The sequence below is a fragment of the Amphiprion ocellaris genome, chromosome 10 (genome assembly GCF_022539595.1).
Source record: "Amphiprion ocellaris isolate individual 3 ecotype Okinawa chromosome 10, ASM2253959v1, whole genome shotgun sequence".
NCBI lineage: Eukaryota > Metazoa > Chordata > Actinopteri > Pomacentridae > Amphiprion > Amphiprion ocellaris.
Window position 1 is genome coordinate 1,350,086 of NC_072775.1, and position 18,603 is coordinate 1,368,688.

The window sequence follows — 18,603 nt, forward strand, 5'->3', positions numbered from 1 at the left end:
AACTGGGAAGAATTTTGAAATAAAAATCTGTGTCCTCATTCCAGGTTGAAGTGAGAGCTAAAAAAGTCCAGCAGAAATGTATATTTTTACTTTTACCTAAGCAATACTTTAATTTCTATTCACAGTCATGACTCTGGACTATGGCAGTGAATGCATAGTCCCAACAGTGAAGATGTTTTTGAACCTATTTTTAAACGTTCAGCTGCAGCTCTACCAAATTTCATACAACTGGAAAGAAGCAGGACAATGCTGGAAAGAATTAATCATGAAATTTTCCAAAATATAAAGAAAAGGAAAGCTAAAAATAATTGGTCTTGAATTCTAACAGTTTTAATTTATTGGAGTGGATATACAGGTTAATGCATTTTCTTGATTTTGAGTGTCAAATTTGCATATCCTCTGGTACAATGCAATACAATTTTCAAAGCAAACTTTATCTGTTAAAACTTCCACAAAGACTGATGCATTCTGTGCCCTCTGTAAGTAAAGAGCTTCTTCATCAACTGCTGCACGTGCCACCATGCAACAACTGTCGCACTAATCCAACAGCGCTGCCAACCTTGCACACTAAAGCCTTTTTCTAATTAGATCCCTGTGATCAGATTTAAGAATGTTGGTCCTTGGCCTGATGTGTTGGTGGAAGCGATGGCAGCCATTCACACTGCGTAAACACTTCACATCAGCTCCCAGACGGCGTGCATGCATTAGAATAAATCAAAGGGTAGGTGTAGCGTTAAGTGTTCTGTTTAAGTGTTTCATGGAGCAGATGCATAAAGAGGGCACATAAAGAATGATCATCATTTTATCCCCAGACTGAGGCTGCAGCTCTTGTGTTGCTCTTTTCTAGAACAAGGCAATACAAAAGCTTTACATAAGTTATTAAGTCAAGATACGAAAAGAACATGAGGGAGTGTGAAAAGGCATTGTACAGAATATGACTCAGTGTAACAAAAGTCAGCATCAACATCTTTCATTACTGAGACTTGTTTTGCTTTCTTTAGAAACTCTGGTATGATTTTGGCTTTGGATGGCTGTCATGCTGCAATATTTCTCTTCTACAAAGCTTCTGCAGACTGAAAGTACATCCACAGACACTCTTCATACTGTCTGCCACCTCCCCAACACTGTTTGCACTCAAATCATCACAGTTCAACCTTCGTATTCACTGTCAGGGCAATGCTTTAACCCTCCTGTTGTCCTCATTTATGGGAACCAAAAAATATTGTTTCCTTGTCTGAAAAAAATCCAAAAATTCTGCAAAAAAATTCCTCAAATTTCTGAAAATTTGCAAAACCTTCAGGAAGAAAATTCCAATAATTGATTAAAAGTTTCCCTTGAAAGTTTTATTTTTAAAAAGAATCCCCTAAATTTGGCAAGAAAATTCTTGTACATATTTTCAAAAAATGAGTAAAAATCTTCCAAAAAAATCCTAAAAATATCTAAAGTGATTCCATATATATCAGTAAAACTTGTAATATTTTCTTTAACAACATTCACAAAAAAATGGTTGATTTATTTGTGAATGTTCTTAAGAAACATTTTTAACATTTCTTTTTTTCCACCAAAAAATGTTCAAAGATTTCCCCAAAATGTTGAAAATGTGGACATCAGAAGTTTCACTGTGAAAATATTTTTTTTTCCCACATTCTCAAACTTTAAAACGGGTCAGTTTTGACCTGCAGGACGACACGAGGGTTAACTGTGGTGGTCCAGTCCAGATTCACACCAAACATGCTAACCAAATTATTTTCTTTTGGTCTCATCTGACCAAACAAATGTTCTCCTTCTGTTTTTCAAAGATAGATTATCCAAATAGCAATTTGCAGTGTTATTTTAGGAGGAGCCACTGTTGCACTGCTTTTACTGTGGCTCCTTCAATACCCCCTTAATAATTGTGGTTTGACTATTTTTAGATGTCAGGGAGCTGCAGACATCCCCTCACTAAACAAGTGTACATATTCACAAACACTCCCAAATCCACTGAAATACTAATGACTTGAGTTAATTAAATTCAGTGGGGTGTTTAATGTTTGTTTTGATCTACTGACAATGGATCCTATTTAGTTGAATTACTTTTCATTAGTTGTTTTATTGACAATGTTTCTCATCGCTCTCTTTCTGAGGTTATTTGGTAAATGGTCTGCACTTATATATGGCTTTTTTTTTTTTTTTTTACTTTAATGGTAGCACTTTACAATGTGTTGCTCATTCACACACCAAATGGCAACAGAGCTGGTGGGAGTAACTTTGGAGGGTTGACCTGCTAACACTGGGGTTAGTGGACAACCACAGCTGTCTGAAGGATGAGCCTGTCAGGGAGACACATCCCTGATAGTGTTAACAAGGCTTGACTGGTGGTTTCAATCAGCCTCATTGGAGCAAACCAAGTGGACTGAGCAGAAGGGGAGGGTTGGGAAGTAATTGTTCTGTTTGGTTTATTAATCATATCTTTTAAGTAGGACACTACTAAATTAGTATTCATATAGGCTTTCAGACAGGCGTGTAAAGATAATTTTGTATCTTTGTACATAATGTATATAGTAACCATAGTCTTTGTAGTAGACTCCACCCCTTCCTGTGTGGTGATGGTAGAGGATGGTGCACTTTTATACTGGGTGGATGTCAGTGTGTTTGTCTTTACTTGTTCTGGTTGTGGGGAACCTTTGCAACTCAATGCAAGTACCTGAGTATCTGTTTTAAAAGTGAAAATGAAGGAAAAGACGGAGCTCTGCATCAACGTTTGGATGCTGTCTTCAGTTCTGTTGGTTGTATGTCTCAGTTGCTGCTGCATTATCACTCAAGTAAGGGGCAAATATCATTAAAACCTCACAGTGACCAGTTTACTTGTTTCCTTTTCCGTCTTTGTGAAGTCACAGAATCAGATTTTTTGGGTCTTCTAGTCTCAAGCTCTTTCCACCTTGAGATTTCCTAAACTGGGGCAACACCATATCTCGTACCATGTTTAGAGACCTACAGAGAGTGGATCATCAATCCAGAAGCTGCCTTGCCATGGCTAGAATGGGTGTTAAATTTGTTGTGCTTTATTTTTGCTTCAAATTTGGTAGAAGTGCAAGAATTTTTAGAACAGGCTCAATAAAATCTGTGTCTAGTGTCTTATTTGCAGTTTGATTAGGTTGAAGAAAAAATTCCACCTTTCTTGGAGTTGTTTAAAACTCGTTCTGGTCTGGTGATGGGCACTTCTCCCAGTTTCCTCTGGTCCATAGAGTCCAAACATGTTTACCTTACTGGTGTGGAGCTGCTACTGACTGAGTTTTAAAGGATGTTTTTTTTAAGTTTAAAAAAAAATGCCCCAAAGCTTAAGGGATTAAAAGAACTGAGAGTTAGTGCAGACCTCTAGTTTGCTGATGGTTTGTTCCAGATATGTGGAGCGCATCCTGCCAGGTCTAAATCGTTAACAACACAGCACAAATTTTGACCCTAAAATATTCAGTGATTTGCAAACTAGCCGTTGAATGTTTGTCAGTTCATTGACGCAAACGCTGGAAGCAGTGCATAGACGTGGGGACTGGAGTGATGTCATCTACTTGATATGATTCCACTGGGGTTTTTTTTTTTTTTTTTTTTTTGGAGCATGAAGCAGTTTTACTTTGGCTATGAAGTTGGGTGGTTGATCCCTGAAAGACAGCTGCTCCCTTCAAGCACAGATTGCATGCTGTTGTCAGTGAGTGAGCCACTGAGCCGCAAAATAAAATGAGAGTGATTAGCAGTGAGAACTAATTGCAAGAGAGTAGACATTAGTGAGATGTGAGCGGATATGGCTTAAAAACGTCATTTGGAGTCCGTTTCTGCAACATTTTGAAGCTGACCCACATGTCACAGTAAACTATAGGACACCCAATGTATTAAAGTTCACTTAGACCTACTGTAAGTTCAGTTCCTGTGAGAACAAGTGTGACACTGTCCACATAATGTGATTTCACTGGGATTTGTCTGGAGTATCGACAACACTGTTTGGGTAAACCATCCAGCAAATACCTGGAACATGTGAGAATCATACAAGGTTTTAGCTGTTCAATTCCATCTCCTGAATATAATTACAACTGGGCTGAGATTCAAGGGCTCCATGTGTTTGTCTGGCATAACAATAGTGACAAACAAGAACAGGCAGCAGCTGAACAAACTCCACTTACTGAATGGACGATTTCTCATTGTATTTCTTTTTCATTTGATACCAAACTGCTTTTTCTCAGGTCAACAGTGTGCTTTCAACATTTTTTCCTTTGCTTTTTCCTCCAGGTGTTTGTGCTGAGGGCTGACAGAAAGGAACTGAAGACGGGACGAGTAGATCATCCGGATTCCTTAGCAGTCAAACTTGACATCATAGAACCAGATGAAAGACGTTTTACTTCAAATGCAAAACTTTTAAGGGACCCTCTGCGTTCAGTGACTCCCTCCACTAACATAATGTTCTACAGTGACTTTCCCACTTCAGAAAACGAAGGATATTAAAAGCTTTCCTTGTCGTTATCTTGGAACACATTGGAATTAAAACATTTTCTCCAATGCTTACCTGCAAGGCAAATCCAGTGCTGGATGTATGTCTGATCTCGCTCAAGGAATAAGCAAAAACTTTGGGCTTTTAACTACCTTTTTTCTTTTTCTTTTTTCTAAACGCTACACATCCTGATGATCACAAGGGAATATGTCACTATATTCCTGGTGGGCTCCTGTTTACTGTTGGACTACAGCTCCCAAATGCCCCAGCAGACTTTGCTCCAGAGCAGGACTAACAGGGGTACAGTGACGTCACCCCGGGGAGTGACAGGAAGTCAGAATGTGAAGGCGTCTTTTGGAGAACTGAAATCCTTCGATGGCCGGACGAGGCTGAGGAGACACGGCAAGTCGAGGGTCCAGCGTATTAAAAGAGGCTGGGTGTGGAACCAGTTCTTTGTGCTGGAGGAGTACATGGGATCTGAACCACAGTATGTTGGAAAGGTAAGTAAATAGCCGCCTAATCATCTAATCTTTTAGTATGAAATGTCTTTCACCCAGCTTTTAGTTTTTCTTTCTATTAATGGTAAATCATGAAACCTGCCCATTTTGGGTACCTAAAATTAAGCAATGACAATGAATTTTTCAATGTAATCAAATGGGTCAGTTGTTTTTTCTCCCGTCTTGAAGGAGCAGTACTATACTTGAGGTTGGAGATGAGATATGCTACATATAAACTGCTAAAAATCACTTGGTTGAAGTTAAAACTAGCACTCTAGCAAAGTTAGAGGACCTTCGTCATCACAGTTACAATAGTAAAGACAGAGATATAAATATAATATATAAATAGAACAGCCACGACAAAATGAAACAACAGCGACTGACAGTTTGAAAACGCAAATAAAAAGCAGTCGTCTGTGTAGAAGTTCAATGTTTCAGTTGGTTAAATTTCAATTACTACAACCACTGGAGGATGCTCTTATTTGAACATCAGCATAAAACTGTTTGAAGGCCTTTGCTGAAACAGCTGATGCTGTCACAAGACTGCTAGAAGTTGGGTCATAATAAAATGTGACTATAAACTGATTTCTGATGCATGACATTTTAAGAAACAGAACTTTTTAGTAGTCCCAAATAAGACAGGTCCAGTTGGATTTTTTTAAAAATGACTTTGATGGAGGTCCACATCAATCCACTAGTGGCACTGTGCATCAATGGTTTAAAATACACTTTGATGCAAAGACAATTATGTTTTGTACTACAAGCTTTCTGAAAAATTATGTTTACATATGCAAATGCGGACAGATCTAATTAAATATGCACACATTTGCATAAACACCCAAAGCAGTTTTGTGGTTCAAAACGTTTGTTGTATGAAAATCTTTAGGATATTGTCAGGAGACAAAAAATGTCATTTTTTTACCCATGTTTTTAGGATTAAATTGTTCCATAAATCACGCTGTGTATGAAAAGTGAATAACATCTTCTGTAAAACTGTTCAGACTATAGATAGCAGTAAAACTGTCAGGTGCGGTGCATTTATGTGATGCTGAAGTGTTTATTTCTAGCTCAGTGTAGGAAAAAATGATTTTATAAAATTCAATGCATTTTTATTGGATAAACTATTTATAGCTAAAAAAAACTCATAATACCAAATACCAGATAATAAGCTTCCCGTGGATGAGGAACATGTAAACTAGTGTTTTGTCTACTAACCTCATTACAGTCAAAATAAACACAGGAGGCAGAAGCCAAGCGATACGTATCCCTACTTTCTCACAGAGTTTACCCCTCTAAAAATTGATTCTTTCATTTATGGATTCAACTTGTGCTCATATAGACTAATGTATTTGTCAATGAACTTTTCTTAAATCCACATTTCATCATGGGTGTATCAGACGTTCTGGGTCTTGTTACTGCTCTTATTTTTTAGTCAGAAAAACCGGGCAGCGATGGCAGCAGTTTTCCCTTGCAGCTCTGCTTTCAAACCTTTTTAACCTTCTTTCTGTGCTCAGCAATGAGTTTTTGAGGGATGTTTGGGTCAAACTAAGAGGAAGAGTTGTGCAGCCTCTCGCTCCTCTTTGTTGTCTTGAGTCTGCTCTCTGCAGACTCCTGCCTGCTGGATCGATGGCTGCAATGCTCGGTAATTGAAGACAACATCCAAAGGGGAGGAAGTGCAGCTGATAAAATAATGACCAGCAGGGATTCGCACTAAGGGCCAGCTCCAGACAACATGGAACATCCACAATTACTTTAACATTTCACTATAAATGGGTATGGAGCGAGCATGGCCCTTCCCTTCGATATTCTTTGTGAGGCCACGAAGGAAAACCTCAATAATTACACTGATGTGTTCTGGAAAGGTGCAAAGACTCTGCCTTTAACTGCTCTGTAGCTGGATGGTTTAAGATGATATTATTACCAGCATATCTTCCATTTCCTTGCAAATATTCCAATGTCTAGCTCCATTTGGTTGTAACAAAAACAGGGCAGCGAGCGCCACTGTGGTTCAAGCAGAAGCTAAGGAGACTGCAGGCGGGCTCCTTATTACTCTGCATAATATCGTATAGTTGTCCATTTGACAGCAGCGTTATGCATGCTTAGGTAGGAGCTGGTAAACAGAGTGCTGGGACAAGAGGGGTGGCATAAATCTAAAAGTTCTGGCTTCCTGTTCCAGTGATGAAATACTGATGGGACAGTTGTGCAGAAATTTGTAACCCTGGTCTGGAAACTGATAAAGCATCAAAGATCTGCTTTTGGGTGACTAAACTAGATAAAATGAGCTGCAAACATCTGCACAGTGTTGGGCATGAAGGTGATATTTGTAAGAATTCTGAGACATTTTTCTCAGCTCTCTGTTTTCCAATCATCTCCCCACAGAGGGCTCAGTTGTGAGACGCACTTTCACATGCTAACTCCAAATGACATTGCTGAGAGTATTAAGAGGAGTTCAGGATTTGGCTGCGGATGTGATCGGTTTGGCCGACCGCTTGCCAGCAGCTTCCCCACCAGCCAGTAGACTGGAAACAGCTTTTTCTCTGCTGGAGGCGTCCAGCTGGCAGGCAGAAAGAGAGAGAGAGAGTGAGGGTCAGAGGCAAAGAAATCAAATAACCTGGATTTGACGTGGAAAACGCATGTCGGCATCAGATGTGGGACAGAAAACAAAGAGAGGCATAAGCTGATTGTGTGGTCTGTAGAAACCTGGGCCACGTTCTTCATATGTGGATAACAGAGTTAGAATGATGTGATGTGATTGTTGATAATTCAATACAAACCATTACCAGTCCTTCAAATGTGGCTTAAAATTCAGCTCAAACCTGCCACAGTAGAAGTTTATTTGGTTAGTTGGATCCTGACGTGGATCAAGCCTTTACAAGGTGAATCACCAACATGAAGGACATTCCAGTGACGCCTTTAAAAAAGCACAAACACAGAAATGTTTCAGTTTTGGATAAAAACATGTACGTTATGGACAAATTATTTAATCAATTTGGGTTAATTCTAGCAAATTACTTTCACAATAAAGAGATAAACACATTTACATACAACAGATCAGCTAAAAATCAATTCTTTTCTATCTGTTAGCAAAATAGATTAGGATTTTATGCACTTAGTTGTTGAAAATAGAACCAGACAACATGCCATGTGATGCAGATTTGTTCCTTTAACCCTGAAATATATGAAAAAGGTGTCTTGTATCATTACTTCTCATTGTATGCAGCAAATCATTTCAGTCATACATGAGTCTGTTTTTGTACTGTTCAGCTGCAGTAAAGGAATTCATTTTACTTTATTCATTCGACAAATATAATGCACACAATATAAAATATTATAGATGTATTCTGCCAGCTGCAGCTGAAAGCTCATTTACATCCACAGTCCCTGTTGCAGAGGTAAAATACAGTAGTAAGCTGTGGGTAATTAAAACTATACGCTTTGAGAAAAAATGAATTAAGTATATTTAAATCCTTTAAAAAAAAAAAAAAAACAACTAAAACTGAGAATCCCAAATCAAAACAAACAGGGAAGAGTTTGCAGCTAGTTAGTAAATTCTCAGGTATTTTATCATTAAAAGCTGAATATTCATTGCAGGCAGTTCAAGGTTAACAAATGAAACTGCTCAAGAGGTGCACAGATCAGAATGACTGTAACTTCCAAACATAATGTTAGTCTGGATTTATAAATGGGCACATTAAAGAGGAGTGTGGACATTTATCCTAGTTTGACCAAATGTTTAGTTAAGAAAACATATTGTTGTCATGGTTCTGTCCCAATAAATCAACATGAGCATAAGGAGCAATGTTATTTGGAAACTACAGAAGCCACAGAAGTTTTCTCTGAACAAAACATTTTTGCTGTTCTTGCATCATTTCCTATTCAAAAAGCTCTGTTCACTTCATGTCCAACGCATGCATGCAATGAAAATGCTGAGCTGCTTTAGACCTTTCATAAAGCAAAATGATCAACACAAACAAATATCAGAGCCAATAAAAAGTATAGATCCCAAGGTTTAAATACATGAGTTGTTGATTTTTTCAACGTATTTAGACAAACAAGTAACTAATCCATTTTCAAAAAACCTCTGAAAATAAAGGCAACATTTATCACACTCTCAAATCCATAAAATTTGAATGTAAGCTTCGAGATTAGGTGCCAGTAATTAGATCATTCTTAGGGAGCCACATGTGGAACCTTTCTTATTTAAACCTCTGACATCTTGGATGTGTGGTGTCATCATGCCAAGATTGAAAGACCTCTCTAAAGCCTTTACAGGAAAGCAGACCCCATGCCTCCAGTGTACCAGCCAAGCATAGTGGTGTAAATGTTCTGGTCTGGGGTTGTTTCTCTACTTCAGGGACTGAGCATCTTGTAGTCAATTTTTTTCAAACTAGAAATTCTGCATCTTATCTAAGAGTGCTTGAAGATAATGTGAGGCAATTTGTCCAGAAAGTTCAACCAGAAGTGGACCTTCTAACAGGATAATGATCCCAAGTAAATTAACAAATTCACAGAGGAACGGCTCAGAATGAACAAATGGAGAGTCATGGAAAGATGTAGTGAAGAGAACAACATTAAATATAAATCCAGTTCAAACCTGTGTTAATGTGAGTTGTATAGGGGCCTCATCACAGAATTAGATCTATAAAACACAGTAGTGATGTCCTGACAGCAAGATATTTTTACCATGAAATATTATCTGCTCTTCATCGCTGTCATGTTACAGTTGTGCTACAGATGTGAGTTTTCCACTATAGAAGAGAAGGCCTTCTGAAAATGGAGATAGGAAAGTTTTCAGACTGGTCGAAATTGAGACGCCACTAATTAGTTTTCACATAATCCATATCCAATCCTGCAGGTGTTTTCTAACTGTCCACAGCAGCTGCTTTCTCTCCAGCTCTGCCAGCTCCCAGATCAGCAGATCAATACTGAATATCAATAACCTCCAGTGCTAATGTCTTCTTCTGTAAATGTTCTTCACATAAAACACTCATGAATTGAGCATTTTGTCCAACAACCAACTAAAACGATTGGAATTAAAGTGTAAAAAGTATTGTTCTTCAACACTGTGCACTGTGCAGATCTGGCAACATCACAAACTACTTTCAAGGAGGTGAACAGATATAATTAAGACACACAGTCAGTGTTGCAATGGTGTGATCAGCAGGTACAGTCTCAGGAATTAATCACAAGCTCCTGGACTTCCCTGTGTGAAACATAAATCCTCCTTAATGACAGAGAAGAAGCAGTGGGCTTTCTATTCTCTCACAGGCTGCATCAGAGATGGATTTTACGGTTGAAGTCTTCAGTAATGACCAATGTGACTGTGAACGATACTCTACCCGCTTTTCACAGCAAATCTGAGGAGGATTAGTAACATGTGTGGACTGATCCTTCATTAAAAGGATGATTTTCATTTTCTTCTTCACAGTTTTGATGATGTAGAAGTAAAAAATGTCAGTTGGTAATATTTTAGATCTGACTCTGGCTTGATGATGGGTCAAGGGGATGTATTGCATTTCAAAATTTCCCCGAATGATCTCTTATCCATAGTTTTGCTCTTGATACTAAATCAAACTGACTAAAAGGGATTAACCTTTTAAATCCCAAGCATTTTCTCAGTGCATTTTTACTCACTGTAGGATCATTCAGACAGTTAAGGCCACAGTTGAGCTAGTCATGGCCTCCCAGTTGGGTGGTACAAATGGTTTATGAAGGGGATTTAATGATTCATCACAATTTTAAGCTTAGATTTGATTAATTTAATTGTGTGTTTTTACAATTTCTGGTTTTGATAATCAGTGTCATTTTCAAGATTTTTAAAGATAGCATGCCTTTTAAACCCCGGGCTTAGAGTTCAGAGAGTTAATCTTTAGTTCAGACACATTAAGCTCAGAAATGTAACTTGATTCAACTTAGAAAGACCACTAATCAGTGCTTTTCAGCCATGAAACAAACATGTTAAATCTCCAAGATATGACAAATAATTTCAGAACATGTCGGTCCTGTAAAAGAACAAAAGATGTCCTACAGGCCGTAATGTAGAGTTACATTTCCACAATGGTGTCCGTTTACATGGCTCTCCATCTACACAGAAGGATTTGGGGAAATAACCAGAATCAGAGACTCTGAATACAAGCTAAAAGCATGTTGCCCCTTGGTGATGACATTATACGTAAATTGAAAACAGAACGGGTAAAAAGTTGCCTCCAAACTGGAATGGGTAAAGGAACTTTTGATGTGATGAACAATCCATGTGTTTTAAGCAGGGCTTGTGATGGTATACAGTAGGCCTAGTTTGACTGCACTATGACTTTTGTCTTTTTGCGGTAAGAGGCAAGAATGAAATGACCAAAAACAAACAGGAGTCGTCCAAGTCTCTGTTAATTCCACATATGTTGATATCCGAGTGGCAGCGAACAGCTATAAGAGGAAGACATGCATCTGCAAAGCTGTGCATAGAACCAACACAGTGAGTACTGATCTAGGAACTGTCCATGGTGCTGAAACCTAGAAGTGGCTCCCAAAGACCTAGACCAAAAAGTAATGTGGAGAAAAATGACATGAAGTATTTAAGAATTTTAACAACAAAGTATCATAACATTTCCTGCTCTTACACCAATGCAGAAGCACACACACACACACACACACACACACACACACACACACACACACACACACACACACACACACACACACACACACACACACACACACACACACACACACAAAGGCAGGAAATGTTATATTTACATTTCCACCTTTTACAAATAGTTCATTACATATAAAAAGTGAGATACTTTGCTGTTACAGTCCACTTCTCAGATGAGAGACTTAAATAGGTTCCAATGAACAACAACTGTAAACATCTCTCATCTCTATAGAGGAACAAACTTGGATGAAGGACATCTAGAAACCAGGAAGATGCATACACAGGGAATGTACCAACTCCCCTTCCCCTATCACATCTCCCCTCTCAGTCTTATGGTGATTTGGTCCGGCGTTCACAGAGCAGTAGTCTTCATGTCTGGACCTGGAACTTTCCAGCCTTGGTCATGTACTTGATTCCTTAGAAAGGTTTATACTTCTCACCATACATGTCCAGATGATTCACCTTCAGCCCTGAGATGACCCTCTGTTGGATCTTGAACTGGATGTTGATGGTGGGTTCTCATCCAGTTTGGAGGCTCCTGCCTGCAGGCTCATGGTCCCTTTCAGACTTGGAAGCTTCTGTGGGTTGATCTGCATCAGAGAGGTCACAGTTAGTGTGACTCACCAGATATAGCTTGTAGGTATGAAGCTGCTATTCTCTTTCCTCCCGTCTGCTATCTGCCTAGTACTGCTTTTAAAGTCCCTTTCGCTATGGGACAGAACAACTGCTTTTGAGCAACAACCTTCATGCTGAAATCGAACATTTTTGTCAAAGATTTAGATGCAAATGATTCCCCATTTTGAAGAGACACTGTAGCTGCATCCTAGACATTGAAAATCATTGTAATTGTTTTAAAGAAATACTAACAAACCGGAGCATTTTTCTCTTTTTCTAGCAGAATGATAAAGAGGTGCAGCCAGACCATTCTCCAGAGCTGGCACAGCTCTGTGGAGATAGATCTGACTGTATACCATCCAAGTTCTTCTGTAGAATCTCAATGAGACATTGATTTCTCCTTTAAAAAAAACAGCAGCACCATCACCTCAAAAATAGAAGACACCAGTGGGACCATCATATTCCATCAACAGTCTGGAGTTATTTGATCAGAAATATTTTCTGTGGAAGATTGGCAGCTAAAAACCCATTGCTCTGGGGCTGAAACAAAACAAAGTGGGGTACAGGCTTAATCTGGGCTTTGAAATCAGCACCTGATGTTTACATGTCCAATCATGAAAGCTAAAGACTTCAAAACATGATTTTAACCTCAGTGACTGAATCTGCACTATTTACATTCCTCATCACACAACACTGGACTATATAATGAGGTGATGGAGCTGTTGCTTTATGGAAAATGGCCAAAACACTGACCTCCCAGTCTTAAAGATATAATTAATATGTGCTGTTTATTGTCTTCTCTGATTATTTAATCATAAATGTTTAAGCAGTGTTCATTCATTCGGCTATTAAAGCTTAATAGGTTGAGATCATCAGTTACAATATAGCTGAGCAATGATACAAATAAATGTCATTCAAATAAGAAACTTCCTCCGCTGGCCGCTGTGCTGTGGCCCATTAGCTGGATGGCTCACAGTTATAGCACTATGATTCCGTAGTCCTCAAAATGCTTAACTCCATTTGTTGTGTTACTATCACCAAAAGTTGTGCTGCTCCATGTGAGGAGCGAAAAAAGTTGAATTCACGCTGACGTGTTCATGAGCTGTCATCAGCTGCTGCTGTAACTCATCCTGGCAGCGCAGAGCCACTTTATTTTCCAACTGAGGTCACATTTTAGAGCATTTTTAAACCATTAATTCTAATTTTCTCAATCACAGTGAACAGAAAAGTGATAGTATCATTCAAATTAACTGAGAAACCATCAGTAAAAAGCAGTTCATGGTAGAAATGTGTTAATGGAACATCTGTAAGTTTGACAAAATGGTCAAAAAATATCATTATCGTTTTTTGTTTTTTATTTTTTTACCTATAGTGGAAACCAACAAATTAATACCTGGATTTCATCGGCATTTACCAACTCATAGAGGGAGGGAGGGAGAGTGTGAACTGTTGTTTGAGACAATTTAAAAAAAACAAAAAGGCATAAATATGGCATGTTTTCCATAAGTTCAGTTGAAGTAGTTTTCTTAGTTTACAATGTTTCCATCTGAAAGCCTTGCTGCATCTGAGAATGCATCCAATGGAGCATCACAATAAAATGAGGCATGATGTGTTGATTCCACCACAGGAGATATGAGATGTTACCTAGAATTAGTTAAACAGCCCACAGATATCGGTTGATATCAGAATCGGAAATTGAGTGCTGGACAATATCAGCATATCAGTTATTGGCAAAAAAGACAGTATCGGACATCCCTAGTCTTGATCCAGCTCATGCTTTGAAAAGCTAATTTTTGTAACCTCAGTTTTCATCAAAAGTTGGCACATTTTTCAGGTAAGCTGCCTCCATAAACTTGGATCACAGCTTCCACTTAAACCATCACACACAGAGACTGGTAAATTTGCTTATTTTGTATGCTTTTGACCACTTTGCTTAAGAATGTGTTACTCTGGGATGGAGATACAAACTTCCCAAAGGTCTCTCGTCCTCCGCTGGCCCGGCTGCAGGCAGTAGTTCGGACACGTGCGAGGGCTAAAGAGGCAGTCAGACTGAATAAGTCAGACTCAACTGGTACCCGGCCAGCGAGGACTCGTGCCCAGGGGCTCCTGATTAATCTGCTGTTGGTGCTAATAGTAGGGTCACGGCTTGATTATCACCGGACGAGGCAGCGCTGCATGGAAGGAGGGGGGCTGAGGGAACCACACGACCTTATCCCACTTGGAGTTTCAGTCAGAGTTTTTAGAGCTAAAACCCCTGGTTGGAGCTGTGGAGGGAGGCAGGTTTAAAGGCTTAAAGCAGAGCAGGAGCCCTGTTTGCATTAAAGGAGCTACAAGTAAGCACACGTTCATCTTATCAATTACCAATTACCTCTAAGAGGCAAACAGGCGTCTTAGGTCTCTACTGCCCTGCTTGTCCTGAAAACACCGTTCCGCCTTAATGGTGAGCGGCATTGACTGCAGCATGTCTTCTACAAGTTTATTAGAGAATACACAGCCCAGCTAAACTTAGGTTATACCTTGGCCGCATTCTTGAACATGAAATGGGACACTTGGGGCACAAAAAGCATTTGAATGAGATTTTATAGATAAATACTATAGTACATTAATTTTAGGCAATCAAAATGCAAAATGAACAACATTTTCTCCATAAACTATACTGGCATCACACTTCCAACTGCAAACAAGGATGGCTTTTCATCTTCTGATACGACTGTTTGATCCTTGGATGTTGAATTGTACACTAAGAAACCTAGAGTTTTACTTTTATAACAAAAAATCCATTGCCTGAGTCAGAACATGTACTGGGCAATCAGATAAAATGCTGCTGAGCATGTGCAGTGACCTACTCCACATGGAAGCAAACCCATGAGGTGAAAAAGTCCTTCCTCAAGCACCAAACAAACAAAAATAAAACGCAGAGTATATTCTTTTGTGTGATCACCATGTGCAGATGATTCTTTGTATATGTGGAAAAGTTCTCTTAAACTGTTTGGTTTGAACAGTTAGTTTTACTATGTAGTTTTCTGCTGCATGCTTTTAGGTAACGGTTGTGAATATGCAACCTAATATCCACAAAATGCCGTTTCCCGTACAACTAAACTGCATTCTGAAATACATTTTGAAGAGAATGTATTTTCAGTCAATTGCTTGTAACATATCACAAATACATTTCTAAGCAAGATATCTTTATTGTATCTTTTTTGCTTATATTTGCTTATGTAAGCTGGACGTTTCATCCTGGCAACCTAGAAAACTGAGGAGAAGCTTCAAAAATGCAGTGAAAAGTCTGTTTTTAACCAAAAACTTGACATTTTTCCAAACCCTACCCAAAATCTTAAGTAAGTTTCTTATCTGTAAGTGTATATCAAAGTGTGACATATACCTAAACCTAATCATATAGTTTTTGTGTCTGAACTTAACCAAAAGAAAGTTAAAATTGAAAGTAAATGACGACAGAAAGCTAAACTTATTTCTTAAACTGAGTCTGTTGTCCATAATGTAAACCCTGGTGTTGGTCTCGATCAAAGCTGCCACCATTGACCTGAACCTTAATGTGGACTTTGTCACTCTTTCAAACAGGCCAAATTTCCCCTTATGTCACAGGTTCCATGTTGCATTACTAAAAACGAAAACAGTTATTTGAGGATGTAGATCTGTTGTATGGGAATGTAATTTTGTAGAGAAACAAGTCATTAATCCACGTCGGTGTTTTTTACTTGGAATCTGTGTGCATATTTAGGAGCCTGCATGCTGCTGTGGCGGCTCAGGCTACTTTATGGCTCATATGTTGCTTTATTAGATGATTCAACTAACTTTGCACTCTGCAGTCTTTGTTCAATGTATGAAGGATTGAAATTGGAGCTGTTTTTTCACTGTTTTTTTGGGCTCATTGGAAAACCCCCTGAAGTGGGAGGTGTTAAGCTCATTTTGCACCCCCACTGGTCTTGTAGTGGCAGTGCAAGAGTTTAGGGTAGCACATGGAGATAACCCATTAGAAAGTGACTAAAAGCCTTGCCTGAGGAGTCTCACATTATCACCACAATCTTGCTGAAACTCGCTGTGCTCTAATGGCTGCTTATATTTTTGCACCTTAGATATTTACTCAAAGTGCATTTCTATGGCACTATTTCCTTGTGGGATAAAAATGTCTTTAGGTAGTTTGATTTTCTGCATTTTTGAGGGGGCTAAAAACCCAAAAAACTCTATTCCTGTGCTCAAAGTGTCCTTCTATCGGAACGAAACACAAATATGAGCTTTGAAACAAGCTCAGAATGCAGTTTTTACTGTAAATGCACCTCAAATTTAGACCCAGTCACTACAGTTGAGTCCATGTTGTCGTTGAACGTTAGACACAGATGTTGAGCTAATTAAGTGTTGTACATTAAAGTGTAGTAGGTAATCCATATCTCAAACCCTAAGCTTGCATCTGTCAGCATGGCACAGCCAATATTACTGTACATACCAGGACTAATAGGCAGATTTGCTTTAAGCACTGAATAATTAAATTTATGCAACCGTTCAGCCACTGAACACATGTAATACCTGTAAATAAGGGCATCTTTTATCCGTGTACGGACTGTTATGTTAAAGCTTTGGTGTGTTGCTGTTGTTTTTCATGTATTTCTGCATTACCGGCAGTCTTGGAGACATGTGATGCGGTGAAAAGTTGGTTTATTTATAATCAAACCGAGTGCGTTGAACAGAGGTGTGACAATCCTCCAGATTCTGTTCCTTCAGCGGTTTCACGTCGCCCTGAGCCATCGCCTACTTTGCCTGCAACCAGAACTGCTAACAAGACAAGCAACAGTTTGGGTGTCAGCAGCTCTCGCACCTCATTTGTAATTAGAAGAAAAAATAATTTGCAAATTGATGACGTGTTGAACGACTCGAATGCTTGAGACAGTTTTGCGGTGGGATGATGGCTCAGCTGTGGGAATAATCTGAGAACTGAACAGAAGGAGCCGAGCTTTTTAAAAGAAAAAAATGTCATCACTTGAGCATCGCGTTCATTTTCTTATGTTTTTCCAACATGACTTGTAAATATAACAGATGCACACACTCATCAATCATATCATGCACCACCCTCACAGGGTGGGGTTGTTCTTGTGGCTCACAAATATGTGCATGTTTTGTTTTTTTTTTTCCATTTTCACTCATTTCAGACAACACAACTGACTTCATGTATAACAACACTGAGAGGTTCTGATTCTAAATTAAATCATCTTAGAATTGTGGTGTCAGAGCTTCATCTGAATTCAAAGCAAACAAGTTTGACAGACTGCACTGAAAACACAGACCTCAAAGAGCGTTCCATTCTTAATTTTTAAAAATATTTTATATGTTGGCCTTCCTTTTTTTGAAGACAGATTGGATCCTCCTGGGCAGGGATGATAAAAGTGTCACAGATCTGTGAAAAGATGTTCTGCAATTCTTCTCATGATTCTTTTCGGCTGCTCTTTACTGGAGGACTTTTGTTGATCTACCTTCTACTTTAAAATACTCCAAAGATGCTGCATTGGATTCCAGTCAGGAGACGTACTTGGACAGGCTGAAGTTTTCACTAACTCTCATGTGATTGTTGCACCGTGGAACAATATGGGGTCTAAACTTGCATGAAGGTTTAAATCTCGTCTCCTCCACAGGTTTTGCAGCCCTGTATCGTCTCACTCCCACCTGCTGAACCCATTATCCAAACTCATTTATTTTGGTTTCCTCTGACGGATAAAATGTGCTGCTAGTATCTGCATCTCTTTTTCAGTTCTCCTCCATTGTGTGAGAAAAGGTTTTCTTTTTGGACACTTCTTGCAGGTTCCTCTGCATTGTCTGAACAACACTGAAATGCCGGTTTCCACAGATAATCCTGGTGTTGAGTCAGATTAGTTTACTGTCTGTTCTTCTATGCCAGGCTGTATGCATTCTGTGTGTCAGCCGTTTTCACTGCACTTCCTGTTATTAATATGAATCTTCCTGTCCTGCCAACTACAGCTGCAGAACTCTTTATGCTCATTTCTAGTAGCTACTGATGCTGTTGCACCTTCTACCATCTCTACGACATCTCACAGTCTGGGTTCTTACATGTTCTACATTTTCATTTAGCAGACACTTTTATCCAAAGCAACGAGCATGGATCTAGTCAGGAGGAAACAACCTGGATAAGAACCATAAAATGGTTGGATCAGGAACCTTTTGTTGGCTGAGCGTAGTGAGCAGGAGGGAGTGTAGACCTGAATGAATACAATGCTTTCATTGTAGTTTTGAATGCAAATATCAGAGTTTTGAATTTTATGCAGGCAACAACTGGAAGCCAGAGAGGTGATCTGAACAGTGGGGTGACGTGTTGTTTTTGGCTGGTTGAAAACCAGACGTGCTGCTGCATTCTGGATGCT

At 39.0% G+C, this 18,603-nt stretch overlaps 1 protein-coding gene across 1 annotated transcript in view; it reads left to right on the forward strand.

The window, feature by feature from the left end:
* The window catches only part of LOC111569792 (cadherin-12-like), a 135,937-nt gene that overhangs the window by 36,699 nt on the left and 80,635 nt on the right, over window positions 1-18,603 (forward strand). Inside the window, exon 2 of the mRNA XM_055014027.1 lies at window positions 4,258-4,956. Within this exon, the coding sequence (XP_054870002.1) occupies window positions 4,648-4,956 (309 nt within the window). The 5' untranslated portion in view covers window positions 4,258-4,647. The remainder of the gene's footprint in view (window positions 1-4,257; window positions 4,957-18,603) is intronic.